The sequence below is a fragment of the Schistocerca cancellata genome, chromosome 2 (genome assembly GCF_023864275.1).
Source record: "Schistocerca cancellata isolate TAMUIC-IGC-003103 chromosome 2, iqSchCanc2.1, whole genome shotgun sequence".
Taxonomy (NCBI): Eukaryota; Metazoa; Arthropoda; class Insecta; order Orthoptera; family Acrididae; genus Schistocerca; species Schistocerca cancellata.
Genome location: NC_064627.1, coordinates 704628433 through 704647712, shown reverse-complemented (window position 1 = coordinate 704647712; position 19280 = coordinate 704628433). Strand labels below are relative to the sequence as shown.

The 19280-nt window shown below is 40.4% G+C and overlaps 1 protein-coding gene across 1 annotated transcript in view; it reads right to left on the bottom strand.

Annotated features, from left to right (window-relative positions):
• Positions 1–2337: 2337 nt before the first annotated feature.
• The window catches only part of LOC126162493 (zinc finger protein 599-like), a 64740-nt gene continuing 47797 nt past the window's right edge, over positions 2338–19280 (bottom strand). The window contains exons 16-18 of the mRNA XM_049919037.1: positions 11946–12122; positions 9070–9252; positions 2338–2731 (exon numbers count right to left, since the gene is read on the bottom strand). Of these exons, the coding sequence (XP_049774994.1) occupies positions 2588–2731; positions 9070–9252; positions 11946–12122 (504 nt within the window). The 3' untranslated portion in view covers positions 2338–2587. The remainder of the gene's footprint in view (positions 2732–9069; positions 9253–11945; positions 12123–19280) is intronic.

Genomic DNA, 19280 nt, shown 5'->3' with positions numbered 1-19280 from the left:
AGCTATGCTATTACGATGACGATGGTGATTAAAAATATTGATACCACAGACAGGGTTAGTAGGTGAAAAATGTAGAAAACAAAACAATCCACAAATTAATGTAAACCATTTCTTTTCAATTATTTTATTTCTCCTTGTTTTATCAAAATGTAGGCAATCAAGAAGTGGCATAAATTTAGAATAGGTATGTTAACTTTTTAGGCAAATGCCTTATTTAAAAAAAAGTCTGTAGAATATGTTAAAAATATTTTTTTTCGAAGAAGCCTCTTGGAAAAAAAAAGGGGGGGGGGGGGAGGGATTGTCTTATAATCAGATCAATACAGTATTTTTACACACCTTCAGCCTTCATTAGAATCCAGCAATAGCTGAATTTCACCCGTCTCATTTGTGACATTTTAGAGAAATCACCAAGAAAGTAAAACATCAATTGGCTGACCACCAGACAAGGAAACACAAGTGCAACTAACTTTCTAAGTGCTCTTGAATCTTCAGTTGAAGAAAATCACCGTATTGTATGCTGAATATGTCCAGAAACAATAAAACGTGAAAGGAATTGTGTAACTGCTGTAAGCAATGTGAGGTTGGACTGTGTCATTCCTTGTCCTTAAATATAAATGCATTAATGGGAAGTCCATGGTGGCATATAAATAATGGAAGATGTAAATGTAACAACTCACTCTACAGTTGAGACATTAAATCATGAAGTCACAGAAAAAAAAAGTCTGAGAATGTTGTTCAAAGCTAATAGAATATAACATCAGCACTACTAGACTGTCCCTACTAAAAGCACTCTGTTGGCACTGGAGCTCGACCAGGTCAAGGGAAGAAGGGAGGCAGTAGGAAGGAAGGAAGGAAGGAAGGAAGGAAGGTTGCAGAAACGTGGCTGGGAGAGAGGGGGAGCAAGTGCACAGGGTAGGAATGTGGCACTGGTGAAGTTATTCTGGCTGCAGGCAGAGTGTGTTGTAAGCAGCGCACAATGAGGTGGAGGACTGGATCGGGATGGGGAGGTAGAATAGAGGATAGGGGATGCAAGTCCTTCCACCTAATGTGTGGTACTTGGTTACACACAGGTAGTGGAAAGTTTATGCAGTAGTTTAGCATTAACCAGAACTGGGCGAATTTGTTTCCACAATTTTACATAAATTGCACATACATATTCTGATCTGCAGACATGACTTCTGCACTTCATCTGACAATTCCTTCAGCGTGACACTGTAAGTGCTTGTAGATGCTGTATCTCATCCATAGGTCTACTGCAGACACATCTAGCAAATTACACCAGTAATATTAAAATTAAAGGTAAGGTGTGACCGCTAGTTGAGATACTGAGTTTTCGATACACACACTTAAACACACTTAAACTTCTGAACGGCATCAGATTATCCCTACAACACATGCTTTGCACCCATAATCTTCCTGTCCTCCGTCTCCACTTTCCTGTCCCCATTCCCCTTGTTCTCCTTACCCTCTCCTGGTGTCTACTCCCTCCCAATTTACTGCTTCTCTTCATTGTGTACCACATGCAACTTGCTCACTGGTGCCAAATCCCTGTTCCAGCCATCAACCACCTGTCTCCTATCACTTAACTCCCCACGACACAATCCCACTTCCCAGTCAAAATCCAGCATTGGTAGTTGGCTGTAACAAACTAACTGCTCAACGCCTAAAGTAGATGATAAGCTGCTATCTTTATTGTTTCAATATTTGTATCCCATCCATGATTTTCCAGAATCACAGTTATTGAAGAACACATAACAAAAAAATAAAGTGAATGCAGTATACAGCGCTGATGTCCAACATTATTAACAGAGTACAAAGGTGAGTACCAAAATCGGTTCTTGTATGTGTCTCCTTCAGTTTTCTTGTTGTGCTATAACTTCCCCAGTTAGAAAACACCTTTATATCTAATATTAGTTTTGGCAAAGGGCTTCATCTGTGTGATTATCTCTCACAATTTCCACATAAAGCTCAGTTCTCTATTAACTTTTCCAAAGCTTTTTCAACTGCCTTTAGTAAAACAGGATGTAAAAGGATTTACCACATAGCAGCTGATCCATGAAAGGTGTTTGCAGAAACAATGTTAATTTGATGTGTGTGTGCCATCACTATAAGTGGTATATATTGTCACAAATGTTTTGACAGGTTTAATTACTGTGTGCACACTGAAAACCCTATAGGCTTACACATATCACGATTGTATTTGAACGATACACATTGCAGTTCATAGCTAATGTAAAACTTAGGTTTCGCACCAGTACCTCATAAAATCTGTACTGAAGTGTTTTGGTTATGTTAAATGCAGGATGAATTTACAAAGACGAGTAGAGAAGACAGTGAAGAATTTATTGTTTTTTATACAAACAACTTTCTAATTTACAAATACTGGTTTATCAATGCAATCAGAGTTGCATGCTAAATCCATATGTACATTTTTTTAAATACAGGAGATTATATTTTTTTTACACATTCCAGTCTTATAACAACATGATTTTAATTACAGCTGGAAATACTTCAATTAAAAGCATGATCCACTCAAAATGACAATTTGTTCAATTCACACAATCTTAGTGACATGAACATGGAATTATTAAAACTCACTGGTAAATGACCCCAAGGAGGCAACCAATCTCAGCTTCTGGCCATCAGGAGTAGTAAATTCAATAGTTTGCTCACCCATAATATTTTCACCTTCCACATCTGGAACATGTTCATTAAGACTGACCTGCTCACCCTGAAAAGAGGAAAAGAAAACTTACAAAGTTTGATCAAATGCCAGTCGACTCAACTGCTGAATCTTTGTGTTGTTCTGTAGCTTTGTACGATTTTAAAAAGTAGAGTACTGTTTTTGGAGTAGTGCCAAATGTTGCCACAAATCCAGCCCACTGACTTCAGATTTACCAAACAGCTTATTTTGGTGCACTCTGTGCTAAACAGGAAGAAATTTGTTTTAAAACCAATTTTGGTCTGTGCATTACAACAGTGACTTTCTTCAAGCACAGCTCAGAGTTGAGCAGAACATGCATAAGCAAGATAGAGAGAGAAGAGGATTAAATCTTTCTGTCGGTGATACACAGACATTTAAAAGTGATTGTACACTGGTAACACAGACAATGATAATTCAAACTGTATTGTAATGCATAGTATCTCTTAGCCATAGCATTTAGCTGCATTTGGTGTAAAAAATGTACAGATCTCAAAAACAATATGCAACACTACTTGAAGTTACAAATGAATATTTTGGACTGTGGCAATATCTGAATATAATGCCCCTGAATTCATGAACAAGGAAAATCGTGGAAAATTTTGCATGGAACAAAGGTTCATGACAACTGTTACCATGCAGCTATGTGGCACACAATAGGCTAACAATTACAATGAAGATAATTAAAGACAACAGTTAAAAACTGAAAACGAAAACCCACTCAAAGAGACAGCATGAAGATTTCTAAGGCGCAGCAACATCATTCAAACTATCTGCCGTTATCGTGAGACACAAACCACTGAAGATCTGCATTGTATGCTCATCCGTGGTTACCACTACCAGCAGATGAGCACTAGCTACTAATTACGCCTTGTAGGTACCACAAGCATGTTGCAATTAATTGGATTTTGCCTTTTTGGAGGCAACATGGTAGGCTCTGTTGGTCAATGAAATATACCATCTCCACACAATAAATTTTGATTCTTGGCATTCACTGTGAACAAAAGCACAAATACCAGAATGCCAAGAAATGTGAAGCTGGTGGTCAAGCAAATACCTGTAATGGAACTTTGGTCAATGGCACTGATCCTCTTCACCAACAAGCACAGGGTCTATCAGACACCTAATAACTGTTGTAGAAGAATGTGGAGATGGCTAGGTACCAACACATGCCCAGTGCTTAGTCTTCAGCAGGGATATGGGTCACTCACATTCTGAGCCCATATCCTGTACATATGTTGAATGCCGCTCATTTATGTAGGGTGCAATAGAGAGATGGGAGAGGATCATTATTTTGACAATGGATTCATCTTTTTTTAGACACACGATTTATACGAACGTCACACCCACATCACGACCATATTCCTCCAGGATGCTGTAATCATCTGAATAAAATATCCTGCATTACCTGATGACATATCCTGACTGAGCTCACTTGAGACAGGCTGAAACTTGTAATGCATTGTTGTAGGAACCCTTCACACACACTGGATGAAATACACATCTTAATTAAGGCCATCATCAGAGAGTGGAACAGGCTGGATGAATTACAGTAAAACCTCAAATTAAAAAACCTGCTTTTAAGGAAACCATGCTTTCAATATACAGGGTTATTACAAATGATTGAAGCGATTTCACAGCTCTACAATAACTTTATTATTTGAGATATTTTCACAATGCTTTGCACACACATACAAAAACTCAAAAAGTTTTTTTAGGCATTCACAAATGTTCGATATGTGCCCCTTTAGTGATTCGGCAGACATCAAGCCGATAATCAAGTTCCTCCCACACTCGGCGCAGCATGTCCCCATCAATGAGTTCGAAAGCATTGTTGATGCGAGCTTGCAGTTCTGGCACGTTTCTTGGTAGAGAAGGTTTAAACACTGAATCTTTCACATAACCCCACAGAAAGAAATCACATGGGGTTAAGTCAGGAGAGCGTGGAGGCCATGACATGAATTGCTGATCATGATCTCCACCACGACCGATCCATCGGTTTTCCAATCTCCTGTTTACGAAATGCCGAACATCATGATGGAAGTGCGGTGGAGCACCATCCTGTTGAAAGATGAAGTCGGCGCTGTCGGTCTCCAGTTGTGGCATGAGCCAATTTTCCAGCATTTCCAGATACACATGTCCTGTAACGTTTTACTCGCAGAAGAAAAAGGGGCCGTAAACTTTAAACCGTGAGATTGCACAAAACACGTTAACTTTTGGTGAATTGCGAATTTGCTGCATGAATGCGTGAGGATTCTCTACCACCCAGATTCGCACATTGTGTCCGTTCACTTCACCATTAAGAAAAAATGTTGCTTCATCACTGAAAACAAGTTTCGCACCGAACGCATCCTCTTCCATGAGCTGTTGCAACCGCGCCGAAAATTCAAAGCGTTTGACTTTGTCATCGGATGTTAGGGCTTGTAGCAATTGTAAACGGTAAGGCTTCTGCTTTAGCCTTTTCCGTAAGATTTTCCAAACCGTCGGCTGTGGTACGTTTAGCTCCCTGCTTGCTTTATTCATCGACTTTCGCGGGCTACGCGTGAAACTTGCCCGCACGCGTTCAACCGTTTCTTCGCTCACTGCAGGCCGACCCGTTGATTTCCCCTTACAGAGGCATCCAGAAGCTTTAAACTGCGCATACCATCGCCGAATGGAGTTAGCAGTTGGTGGATCTTTGTTGAACTTCGTCCTGAAGTGTCGTTGCACTGTTATGACTGACTGATGTGAGTGCATTTCAAGCACGACATACGCTTTCTCGGCTCCTGTCGCCATTTTGTCTCACTGCGCTCTCGAGCGCTCTGACGGCAGAAACCTGAAGTGCGGCTTCAGCCGACCAAAACTTTGAGTTTTTCTACGTATCTGTAGTGTGTCGTGACCATATGTCAATGAATGGAGCTACAGTGAATTTATGAAATCGCTTCAATTATTTGTAATAGCCCTGTATACTTCCCTAAGTCCTATGAAACTCCCAAAAAACATTATTTCTTCCCGCTTTTAATGAAGCCCCGCTTCAAGAAAATGTCCCCTTTTAATAAATAAACATGCAGCATGTTTCAAACTGAAATCCAGTTTTTAAGTAACTCCTCGTATGTTCAAGTGAGTTTCTGATTTCTTTCCATTTAACACAGATCATATTTATTGTTGTGTAATGCAGCAAATGGTAATTGAGTCAACCAGCCAATATGTATCTAGAATGTAGTCAATAACTTCTTCCGTTGCAGCGAAACAGACAGATGCGTTGAAAGAATCTGAAATTGATTTCCATGTGACAAGGTCACATGATCTGACATGAAGAATATTAAAAAATAAGTTGTTGTTGTTGTGGTCTTCAGTCCTGAGACTGGTTTGATGCAGCTCTCCATGCTACTCTATCCTGTGCCAGCTTCTTCATCTCCCAGTACCTACTGCAACCTACATCCTTCTGAATCTGCTTAGTATATTCATCTCTTGGTCTCCCCCTACGATTTTTACCCTCCACGCTGCCCTCCAATACTAAATTGGTGATCCCTTGATGCCTCAGAACATGTCCTACCAACCGATCCCTTCTTCTGGTCAAGTTGTGCCACAAACTTCTCTTCTCCCCAATCCTATTCAATACTTCCTCATTAGTTATGTGATCCACCCATCTAATCTTCAGCATTCTTCTGTAGCACCACATTTCGAAAGCTTCTATTCTCTTCTTGTAAAAAAATAAGTAGTATTCTCAAATGCCAATGTTGACAGTTACTGTGGATTCACAAAGCAAGAATATTTGTAGGTCTAAACTCAATGATGTGGAAAATATTCTACAGTAATTTCAAGGACTGAGAAGTGAAAGCATTCTCAAAGAGACATACTACAAGAGAAGGCTCGTGAAATTGTTCTGAAGGTTGGGATTTAAAATTTCAGTGTATCAAGCAGCTGTTTGAATCACTAAAAAAATGCAAGAACACTACATTGCCACCACTGATAAAGGGTTATGAGCACAGATACATTTTCAACAATGATGAAACTGTTATCTCTCTAAATTTACTTCTTAGAAAATCATTTTCCATTAAAGGAGAAAAAGAAACAAAAGTAAAAGAGTAGAGAAAAGGTGGTGATACTACTGTGTGTAAATGGCGATGGAAGTGAGAGGTTTCCCACTATCAACTGCCACGTGTTTCCAAAATATAAAAACACTAGTTTGTACTTATTAGTGCAACAGCAGTCCCTGGAGACGTCAGAAGCCTTTAGGCCTTTTTCAGGCATTTCCAACCCTATACCTCACAAGGAAACAATTTCTGAGGAATGTAAATGTTATGTTTCTTCCTCTGAACTGCACAACTCATCTGCAGCTTCTGGAACTGGGCGCAATGCACTGTTATAGCCAAATATAGAGTAGCAGTCATGTAGAAATCAATTTCATTCTTTGAGAGGATGGTAGGGACAAACCCTCAGGATTATACATACTTTGCATAAGTTTGCTGCTGCATTGAATTCTGTAACACAATACACTGTTTAATTGTTTCACAAAAGCAGGCTGTGGTACACAGTTGCTGTTCAATACAACATTGTTTCAGAAGAATAATGGAGTAACAAAACTGGTATTTCTGAAAATGCAACATTAAAGGAACTTTTTTGTTGTGATGATGTCCTGATTGCATACCCAAGATTTTTGTAAATGAAATGTTTATGAAGGAATACAGGTAGAAGCAAGTGGTGACTGTGATGAAGAAAACTGAAACAAGGAATGTGTTGCATCAAGTTTCACTGTTGCTGTACAAAGAGCTGATACTGTCAGGATTTTTCTCTCTTTTAAAGTGGCTGAATCAATTCCAACTTCAGCTGGGACCACACCTTCTTTTACCACAATGTGTTGGAGGGACAAAATAAGACTTCTTGATTTATATATTTGAATAAATATCTGTGAAACATGTAGTACTTATATATTTACTGCATTGAAATTTATAGTGCAGGATATTGGTAATTATTACTTATATCACCTTAATATGTTTCAATTATGATTCTCGGTCACTCCTTCCATGTGCTCTGGCAAAACCCCTTTTGAGTAAAACATCTGTATATGGAAAAAAATATCTGGGTCCTAGAGATTTGTTAAAATCGGGTTTTACAGTATGTGTTTACCACATTGTGGGCATCATGCCAAGGAAGATCCTAGCATGTTACAATGTATTTGGGGGGGGGGGGGGGAGGGGGTGGTAACCGTGTTGAACTTGACATGCCAGCAGACTTTGGTTTCAGGTATGATGTGCTCTTTCAAACAGACTGCCTTACAGTCTTTGTATTTTTTCTTTTCTTTTTTTTAAATTTTTAATTTCACTCTTTTTTTCATTTCATTCGTTCTCTTCTCCCTTTGAATCCAAGTCCACACCCATTCATAGATGCGCAGTTGGCATAAAACTTTTTTTCAATAGTATATTAGAAGTTGCGGAAATATGTCAAAAGATGTTATGGTTTAACATAATAATTCAAAACTGTGACAATAGCTAGTAATTCACTTATTTCTTGCAACATTTTTGCCTGTGCTTTTCTCACCTCAAATTAAATTTTGTTCCCTATGCTACGTATTTCCCCTTTATCATCAATTATGCTACCTTCCTATAACAAACAACTTGTCAGACAGCTATATTTCATTACTTGACATTTGATAAATACTGAAAATTGTAAATAAATATACTTTTCTCCATTCCTAAGAACAGTTAAATCAATTACAAATACAACACTGTTTAGGTAAATTCTGTTAACAACAAATTGTAAAAAAAATTACAATTTGGTTTACCCTGTGAAGTCCACCTTGATGTGTATGAAGCACTGCCACCCCCCCCTCCCCCCCTCCTCCTCCTCCTCTTTTTCTTGTACCAGTCACACATAGTTTGCAGGAACTCAAATCTTTCCAATTTGAACTACATGGTCTTTTTGTGAGATATAGATAGAAGCAATATATTTGTTGACTCTTCTACAATGTATGCTCTCAGAACTTTTAACAGTAAAGCACACCATGATCAGAACTTGTGGTATGTGTCACCAGAGTTGGCTGGGCATCTCTGGGATGGTTTTGCACTTGCTAAATGAACTTCTACCAAAAGGTGCTTCTCTACTTTTGATCTCTCAATTTTCTCTATCAATCCTATCTGGTAAGAATCCCAACTGATGGACAATATTCAAGTATTGGTCGAACAAGGATTTTGTAAACTGTAAACCTATATCATGGTTCAACTGGCAGTAACTCTCATGAATAAAATCTATGAAAATTTAATGTTTTTGGGTGTATTTAAGTGAAATAAAACTCTCCTCAGCCTGAGGCAATTATAGGGGGATGTAAATAAAAATTTATACAACAAACAGCCCAAGCACATCAGCAATGAATAAGTATGAACACTTACCTGAGGTGCAGTGACAACAACTTGCTTTGCCTCTGACTGCTCAGAAGTTGCTTCTGAAATACTATCAAGTTGGGATGCTATCTCCCCCGAGAAAACTTGAGTACCAGATGTTGCTAACTGCACAGGAATGCTTTGTCCATCTGGTGTAGTAACATGGATTGCCTGCCCATCAACTGTAGTAATCTGTGCAATAGACATTGGTGTAATCAAGATCAGATTTTAAATTTTATCAAAATTCTGTAAAATAAATACTAACAGAATAACACATATAAACTTACTTAGTGCGTGTGGGGAGTAGCAAAGTAAGTAATATCATCACAAGAAATGCCACAAGAAGAAATGCCACAAGAAGAAATGCCACAAGAAGAAATGCCACAAGAAGAAATGCCACAAGAAGAAATGCCACAAGAAGAAATGCCACAAGAAGAAATGCCACAAGAAGAAATGCCACAAGAAGAAATGCCACAAGAAGAAATGCCACAAGAAGAAATGCCACAAGAAGAAATGCCACAAGAAGAAATGCCACAAGAAGAAATGCCACAAGAAGAAATGCCACAAGAAGAAATGCCACAAGAAGAAATGCCACAAGAAGAAATGCCACAAGAAGAAATGCCACAAGAAGAAATGCCACAAGAGTGACTATTGGTGAGGGGAAGAAAGAAGTGGAGGAAACTGTGACTTATGAAGAATCTAATATCATGGATTTAACACTACCAAGAATAACCCTCTTACACTAATTAGACACTTCTTAACTTTATTTATGCTATTTGGTGTATATACATGCAGCATAGTCTCTTGCCTGAGACAGCTAGAGTACCGCGATTTCCTTTCATGGCTATGGTAGTTAACAATAACTGCAAATGTATAAATTATCCAGAAACTATACTACTTTCAGTTCAATGCTACTTCAACTTGCAGCCACAAGCTCCCATGTACTGTTGCCTACAGTGGTAGTCTTACTGTGTCCCTGTTGCACATTACATGATATCTCTGCGGTACTGAATACATAGTGAAATATAATTACAGTAAAACCCTACTTTTACACTTTTCAAGGGACTTCAAAAAATAGTGTAAAATGTGGGTAAATGTAAAATGTGGGAAGTAATGATTTAAGCAGTAAAAGTTACGAGTAGGATACTCCCTTGTACTTTATGTATGATGTGTATACATAACAGGCATCAAAAGACTTGTCAGTGACTTTTTAATTATGTAATAAAGGTCTATTAGCTAATAACAACCACTGATGTAACTGGAACTGATAACTGTCTGGGAAGTGGAAACGTTTGACTTAATATCAAACGTCATAATCGATGTTTTCATTATTTAAATAATGAAATACTGCACTAGTTACGTATTTTTTCACGCTTAGCATGACGCGTTTTGAGAATTTTTTCTCATTGTGAAGTGCAAATACGTAAAAAAGTATTTTGTATGGTGTTTGAATATGTGTTATTCTGTGTCTTTTTGACGTTATCAGGTACTGTGACCCATCACTTATGTAGAAAACCACACGCACATGCAAACTATCACTCACATTGTTTGTTTGTGTAACATCACAAACAATACATACGTAAATACTGCACTTGACAACGAGAATAAATTCTCAAAACACGTTTTGCTCAGCATGAATACAATACATAACTGGCACTGTGCTTACAATAAAAACATCTGAGCAACACAAAGTGAATGACTGTGTCAACTAGCTATCCATGTGGCCATATGCCGAAATATGCTAAGTATGGTTCGACAAAGGTGTCACAATGATCACAACAATCACGAAACTGCATTTGCACAGTAGAGACAGTTTGGAAATGGTACAACTTTTACTCGTTTACCCGTTCAAATCCACTGAATAGAATGCCCTGGTGTCAAGAAACTTAACCACTTAATAATATTTGTAAACACTACTGGATGGCCAACATTATGCCAGCATCATATTTTCTCCACAAACATTTTTTTGTAATGCGTAAATCACGGGAAAATAATAAATATGTTGACGCAAAATCAAGCGCAAATTAATGTTGTGGACTTAGGAAATTTGATGGGACTGATAAAAAATGTCAAAAACAGCGGGAAAACGTTAATTCCAGGAACGTAAAAGCAGGGTTATACTGTATTAGCCTATATTATTAACATCACCTGTAGGGTACTTGATGTGGTTAAAAATTCCACAGTTTAAAGTGCTCATTTAAAGAGCAGAATTTAACAATAATGTAGATAGGTAGAGTTTTAAAATCATTATGGAATACAAAATTATTCCAAACCATAAAAAAAGGTAAATATAACTGAAACACACTATCTGTAACCAATTAATTTGGAAAACCTAACACTTTATAAGTATTTAGGATAAGGTTTGTTCCCTCACAGGATTTTGGAAGGTATTCACCTATAGTAGAGGCTATGTTGGGAACTATAGCCACTTGATGCCATGGGTCAGCATTTAAATAACACACTATCGAAATGTGACACAATGTTGAACGTTGTGCCAGAAACAATACACTCACTTCGCTCTTTTTGATGAAGCCACACCCACTCTACAATTATTCTCCTTGAAAATATCAAACAGTGGGGATTTTTCTCCCTTGCATATTTGTTAAGTCTATAATATATGGCTTCGTCTGTACTTCTGGAATACTTGCCTAAATTCCAAACTGTGTACTGTTTTGGTGCTATTAGAATCTCCCAACCTCCCTTTCATGAGAGGACATCCTGGATATTTCAAATTTTCACAAATCAGAGCTCTTTGCAAATGGATAGTGAATGAAATGTGTATTGATACAGTGTCTCAAAGTGTACCACAGTTATCAATCGAGCTTTAGTATAATAATAACTACGATAATTTCATGATTCAATAAATTTATTAACATTAAGAATACCTGCAATGCTCTTCCATCCTGCATTGTAAATTGGATAGGATTACCATCTTCATCCATAACTTGGAGTGCATGAGGGGCTGATTCTATCTGGTATGTTGCTTCTGGTGTCAGTTCTATCTTATTTTCAACAGAGGCAGTATTTGAAGTAGTCTCCTGAAGTATAGCTTCAGTAGATGGCTGAAAGATAATGATATTTACTAAGCAGGTTAGCAAGTATACAGTCTCAATTTGCAAATGTTCTCAGGAGAGAACACAATGAAAATGGTTCTCAGAACAATGATATATTTAAATCAAGGAGGAATAAACATTTTACATTACTTTCTCAAAAACTGTTTGGATCCTCAAAGGGTTGATGATGATAGTTTATGGCGGAGGGCACTTAACAGCTAGGTCATCAGCACCCTTGCATTAACATTATACCGAAGAAGATTTTCATAATGTATGGAAGGAGATCAATAAACTGGAAAACTATGTTTGATCTCACCACAGGAAACATAAAGCAACCACAAGAAGGTGAGGTTTAGAAAAGCCCCTAATAAAACGCCAGAAAGACACAGTGGGATAACTAAATGAAATCGTGGAGAAAATACCTGTAAAGATGCTGTTAAAAAAGAGACAAACAAGCGTGGCTGGATGACAACTTAGAAATAATACGTGACCCAGCCACTCTGTGACACATTAACATTGTACACCAAGTATTTAGGGAAGAACCCCAGACACCACACAAAATTTTAAGATACTAACAACACTTGCCTCATTATCAGTTAAAATAGAGGAAAGATCCTGTGGGAGACCCAGTTCAACCCTCAGGTCGTCATATAACACACACTCAGTTAAAAGATGTCATACTGACAGCTGTGTCCCACATCTCTGACGTACTGGAGGCTCCTCCCAACATAACAGGAAGCCGTTTGTCAATGGCCAATGTCCCACTCTAAGCTGAGCAAGGGCTACTTCTTCACACCGTCCCAAGAGGAAGGAGGTGATCCATGGTCGCACTGAAGTCTTGATGGAATGTAGTTTGTTGTTCTTCATTTCCAGCCACTGTGACTCACACCAACAAATGGCCTTCCTGGTCTCAAATGAAGTGACAGCCCACAGAGGGACTGAACAGCAAGCAGGAGGAGGAAAGGAGCAAGCATCCTTAGCAGCAGCAGCAGTGAGTTCACTTCCCTGGATTCCTAGGTGCCCTGGAACCCAGCAAAAAAATGATTTCCATGTTTTGCCTGTACAAGAGAAGGAGAGCGTCCTGTACCTGTTGTGCTATCCGATCTGCTGGGTACATCTGTCCAACAGCGAGAAGGGCACTCTGAGAATTAGAGCAGATGGTAAATTTTTTGTCAAGACGCCTTCTCATCTGCTCCATTGCCCTCAGGATAGCAAACAGTTCCGCATAATAAACTGAAAACTGCTCTGGGAGCCATATCCTGAGGACAATCTTGGGGAACACGACAGAACAACCAGAAAAACCAGAAACATCTTCCTACTTAGAACCATCCATGTAGACGGTAATTAAATCTGGGGGGGGGGGGGGGGGGGGCTATGTAAAATTTCATTAAATTTAATTTTAAAAACATAGTCTGGGGTACAATGCTTCTTGTAAGCAGTCGGTTCTAAAAGCAATATGGGCCTTGGTAGTAGCCAGGGGGAGGCCCTACTCCACCCCTGGCTTAGGACCTTAATGTCCCCCACCTGTAATAACTCAAGGCTTTCCCTTGCACAGGTCCCAAATGGCCATGTTGCATGTGGTTGATGATCGAATAGCCATTCCAGAGGCAGTTGAAGAAGGTAACTGGATGCTGGCAATGTAGGAATGGAGAATGCTTGGCATACTACGAGAAGACGACGTCAATTAGACAGTGGAGGCTCACCAGCCTCCGCACACAAACTAACAACAGGGCCGTGTGATAGGCCCCTGTCGACAGCCTAATGCCCTCGTGATGAACTGCATCCAGCCTTTTAACGTATGAAGGCCTTGCAGACCCATAAATCTGGCATCCGTATTCAAGCCGGGGTACACAAAAGCCTTATAAAGTTGGAGCAGACACGCTCTGTTGGCTCCCCAAGACCCATGACTGACACATTTAAGGATGTTTAAGGCCTTGAGACATTTCAGTTTTAGTTCTTTAAGGTGTGGCAACCATGTTAACTTCTCATCAAAAATAAGACCCAGATCTTCACCTTTTCCTTTAAAGTGAGAACGGTGTCCCCCCAGATTTAAAACGGGCAAATTAAACAGACAGTGGGAACGATTAAAATCAACACAAACTGTTTTCTCTATTGAGAATCTAAAGCTGTGGTGCAAGACCGTTCCTCCAACTGTCTGATCATCAGTTGCAATTGCCGAGTAGCTGTGGTGAGGCTGGAGGATGCACAGAAGACTGAGAAGTCGTCCACAAACAAGGAACATAGTACTGGACATCGCATTGTGGTTGTAATACTATTGATTGCAATGGCGAAAGCCATGGCACTTAAAACACCCCCTTGAGGGACGCCATTCTCTCACTTAAAACAGTCAGACACAGCATTCCTAATCCTGTATCTAAAATACCTGTCCGAGAGAAAGGACTGTATGAAGGTTGGTAGGCATCCGCAGAATCCCCACTGATGGAGGTGTGACGGTCAATTCTGTAATCCAACTCGCCCTGAGATATAAATAAAAACAAAAGAACATCTAAAAAAATCAGAACTGTTCAAGTAGTTTCCATGTAAGTAGAGAAATATTTGCGTCCCGTACAATTACAGAAATGAAAAAAGTTATCTGTTATTGTTGACTGATCTCAACACACACAATAATTATTACATTCGATACTTTTAGAGTTTATAATTCCATCCAAGAATGAATGTATGGGCCTGTCAATCAACAGCCAACAGATAGTCAGGTAACTATGATGGGATGGTAACACCCCCCCCCCCCCCCCCCCCCCCCAAAAAAAAGCAAGGAATAATTTTTTTAAAAGCTATATATTTTTGAATTGTTTACAACCTTATCCCCTTCAAAGGCAACGGCCTTGCTGTAGTGGATACATCGGTTCCCGTCAGATCACTGAAGTTAAATGCTGTCGGGCGTGGCCAGCACTTGGATGGGCGACTATCTGGGCTACCATGTGCTGTTATCATTTTTCGGGGTGCACTCAGCCTCGTGATGCCAACACAGTAGCTACTTGACTGAATAGTATCGGCCCCGGTCAAAGAAAACCATCATAACGACCGGAAGTGTGGTGTGCTGACCACCCCATCCGCATTCTCAGCTGAGGATGACACGGCGGTCGGATGGGCCACTTGTGGCCTGAGGACTGAGTGCCTTATCCCCTTCAAAATACTATCCATTACATTACAACTAATATACTTGTCCCACAGGGGCTTCCAATGTTCAAAACCTTTTTTGTAGTCATCTTTAGAAATGGCTTACAGCTCCTCCCTCGTTTTTCTCTCTCGACTTCTTCAGTGTTTTCAAATCGGTATCCTTTCATGTCCCCTTTTCATGCATGGAAGTAATAAAAAGTCACATGAAACCAGGTCAGGCGAGTAAGGCGTGTGGTCCAGTGGAACCATGCGACTTTTTGCCAAAAACTGTCTAACAGAAATGGCTGTGTGTGCAGGTGCGTTGTTGTGATGGAAGAACCAGTCCCATGTCTGCCCAAATCTTCCATTTACATGTGCTGCACTCAGCTCCAAGATAACCCACTAATCTCTGGCAGTTGATCCATTGTCTGTCAATGGTCTGTGAAAACAAGCTCTCAAATTTTTCCAATATTTTCATCGATTTTTTCCAATATTTTCATCGATTCGGCCAGTTGATGGACATCCAGAACAAGGTTTGTCATCAATCATCATGTCACCATTTTTAAATCGTGCAAATCACTCTTCCACTTGAGTTTTTTCCATAGTGTCATCTTGGTAAGCTGTTTTCAACATTAAAACAGTTTCAGCAGCTTTTTTACTAAGTAGAAAACAAAATTTCACAGTTGCACATTGTTCACTTAAACCTGCCATTATAAAAAACAAAACAGAACAAAACCACTAGCAAAAGCAATCCACTGGAGATTAACAGAACAAGCCATGTTGACAACACAGATGGCACTGAACTGGCAATGAGTTGCACTATACACACCTAGCAGCAGAAACGCATACACACCTAGCAGCAGAAACGCATACACACCTAGCAGCAGAAACGCTTACTACACGAGGATTTTTCTTTTTTGTTGTTTTGGTGTACCCCCTCGTACTTCAGTAGTTCTGAATTTTTCTTTTATGCCCATTTGTGCAGTTTCCACTTATGTAACACCCCTTCTTTCAGTTTTTCTTCCTTTCTTTTTAATGAATGTTCATTTAATAAGCCTCTAATCTCTTCTAACAGCAATATTTATAGTACGTATGGTCAAATGGCTCCCAAAACACTCTTCCTTGTATCATCAGTTGAAAATACACTCCTGGAAATGGAAAAAAGAACACATTGACACCGGTGTGTCAGACCCACCATACTTGCTCCGGACACTGCGAGAGGGCTGTACAAGCAATGATCACACGCACGGCACAGCGGACACACCAGGAACCGCGGTGTTGGCCGTCGAATGGCGCTAGCTGCGCAGCATTTGTGCACCGCCGCCGTCAGTGTCAGCCAGTTTGCCGTGGCATACGGAGCTCCATCGCAGTCTTTAACACTGGTAGCATGCCGCGACAGCGTGGACGTGAACCGTATGTGCAGTTGACGGACTTTGAGCGAGGGCGTATAGTGGGCATGCGGGAGGCCGGGTGGACGTACCGCCGAATTGCTCAACACGTGGGGCGTGAGGTCTCCACAGTACATCGATGTTGTCGCCAGTGGTCGGCAGAAGGTGCACGTGCCCGTCGACCTGGGACCGGACCGCAGCGACGCAACGGATGCACGCCAAGACCGTAGGATCCTACACAGTGCCGTAGGGGACCGCACCACCACTTCCCAGCAAATTAGGGACACTGTTGCTCCTGGGGTATCGGCGAGGACCATTCGCAATCGTCTCCATGAAGCTGGGCTACGGTCCCGCACACCGTTAGGCCGTCTTCCGCTCACGCCCCAACATCGTGCAGCCCGCCTCCAGTGGTGTCGCGACAGGCGTGAATGGAGGGACGAATGGAGACGTGTCGTCTTCAGCGATGAGAGTCGCTTCTGCCTTGGTGCCAATGATGGTCGTATGCGTGTTTGGCGCCGTGCAGGTGAGCGCCACAATCAGGACTGCATACGACCGAGGCACTCAGGGCCAACACCCGGCATCATGGTGTGGGGAGCGATCTCCTACACTGGCCGTACACCACTGGTGATCGTCGAGGGAACACTGAATAGTGCACGGTACATCCAAACCGTCATCGAACCCATCGTTCCACCATTCCTAGACCGGCAAGGGAACTTGCTGTTCCAACAGGACAATGCACGTCCGCATGTATCCCGTGCCACCCCAACGTGCTCTAGAAGGTGTAAGTCAACTACCCTGGCCAGCAAGATCTCCGGATCTGTCCCCCATTGAGCATGTTTGGGACTGGATGAAGCGTCGTCTCACGAGGTCTGCACGTCCAGCACGAACGCTGGTCCAACTGAGGCGCCAGGTGGTAATGGCATGGCAAGCCGTTACACAGGACTACATCCAGCATCTCTACGATCGTCTCCATGGGAGAATAGCAGCCTGCATTGCTGCGAAAGGTGGATATACACTGTACTAGTGCCGACATTGTGCATGCTCTGTTGCCTGTGTCTTATGTGCCTGTGGTTCTGTCAGTGTGATCATGTGATGTATCTGACCCCAGGAATGTGTCAATAAAGTTTCCCCTTCCTGGAACAATGAATTCACGGTGTTCTTATTTCAATTTCCAGGAGTGTTATTTGCCACAAAGGAAGATTCAAGTTAATGTTAATATGCCTTTACAAGAAACAGAAAATATGCCACAGGTGCCATTCTTAATTTTTCAACAGAGAAATAGAAGAAAGCTGAAACAGAAAGGTATTTTCAACTTCATGAATGTCTTCTCATACAAACCCAAATGTGTTCTCAGTGGAGGGGTAGATGCGTGGCAACAATAGAAAGGAAGTTACCCGAGATAGCAGAATCATTAAATCTCCCCCCCCCCCCCTGCATTAATTCCCAAATGCATATATCGTTTCTCCAAACAGTTCCTCCTTCCCCCAGCCAAGGTAATGCAATTCTTTCCCCTGGATGGTTCTGGATGAGAGAATCGCTTGCACTAACACTATAAAGAGAGAAAGATATTTTACTTATACACTTATGTCATTCATCATTATGAACATAAGAGTGGTTATTTGTACCCTCATGTTTTAGTTCCTTGTTTTCATCCTGAAATGTTTATTATACTAACATTTTTGCAGATTAAACTCTCTTCTACCTGCACTGTTTTGCCATACTTCTGGTTCTTTTTTGTCCTCTCTCATTTATTAGGTTAGGTTAGGTTAGGTTAGGTTCTCTCTGTTCTTTATGATTTCCACTTCTCTCAAAACGTATACATCCCACATGTGTACCCATGTCGAGTTGAATAAAAGCAGTTGTCAGACCACTCTTGCATGAGACTTCAATATAAGAAGCCCCTCTGCTCTCGGTTCCATCACTCATATCAATCTTGCTGCACATTATCCTTCTTGTTTTCATCTTTAATATTTTTAATTTCTCCTGCTGACCTGCACTGTACAGCATTGTATTACTTCATCACTCTGCCCACTTTACAGTTTCTTGATCACATACAGTAAAACCCCTTTTTAATGAATCTTCTGGGGACCAGAATATTTGCTCCTTAAATGGGGGTTTTGCCCATGTACATGGAAATACTGATGGAGAATGATAATTCAAACATATTTAGTGATATAAGTGCTGTTTAATCACAAAATTACCAATATCCTGAACCACAAACTTACATACAGCAAATATACAATTACAATATCTTTCACAGACCATATATATTTTTTTTTTTTTTAATCAAGAAATCCTGTTTGGTTTGTCCTCCTGGCGTAGTGTAGTGAAAGAAGTTGTTACTCCAGCTGGTCGATATAAATTAGAATTGATTCATCAACATTACAAGAGGAAAAGAAATTCCTGACACTGTAAATTCCTTGCAACAGTGATGCAATGCCCTCCTTTTCTTCTTTGTTTTCCTAATTGTCACCGCCAGCTCCTACCTGTGTTCCTTCATAAGCATGTCACTTGTATCAATCTCTGGTATGGAAGTCATATCGTCATCACTACATCAATGTCCTTGAATGTTAAATTTTCAGAAATATCAGTTTTGCCGCTCCATCCTTCGTCTGGAATGTTGTTGTCTTCAGCAGCAACTGAAATACCATAGCCACAATTT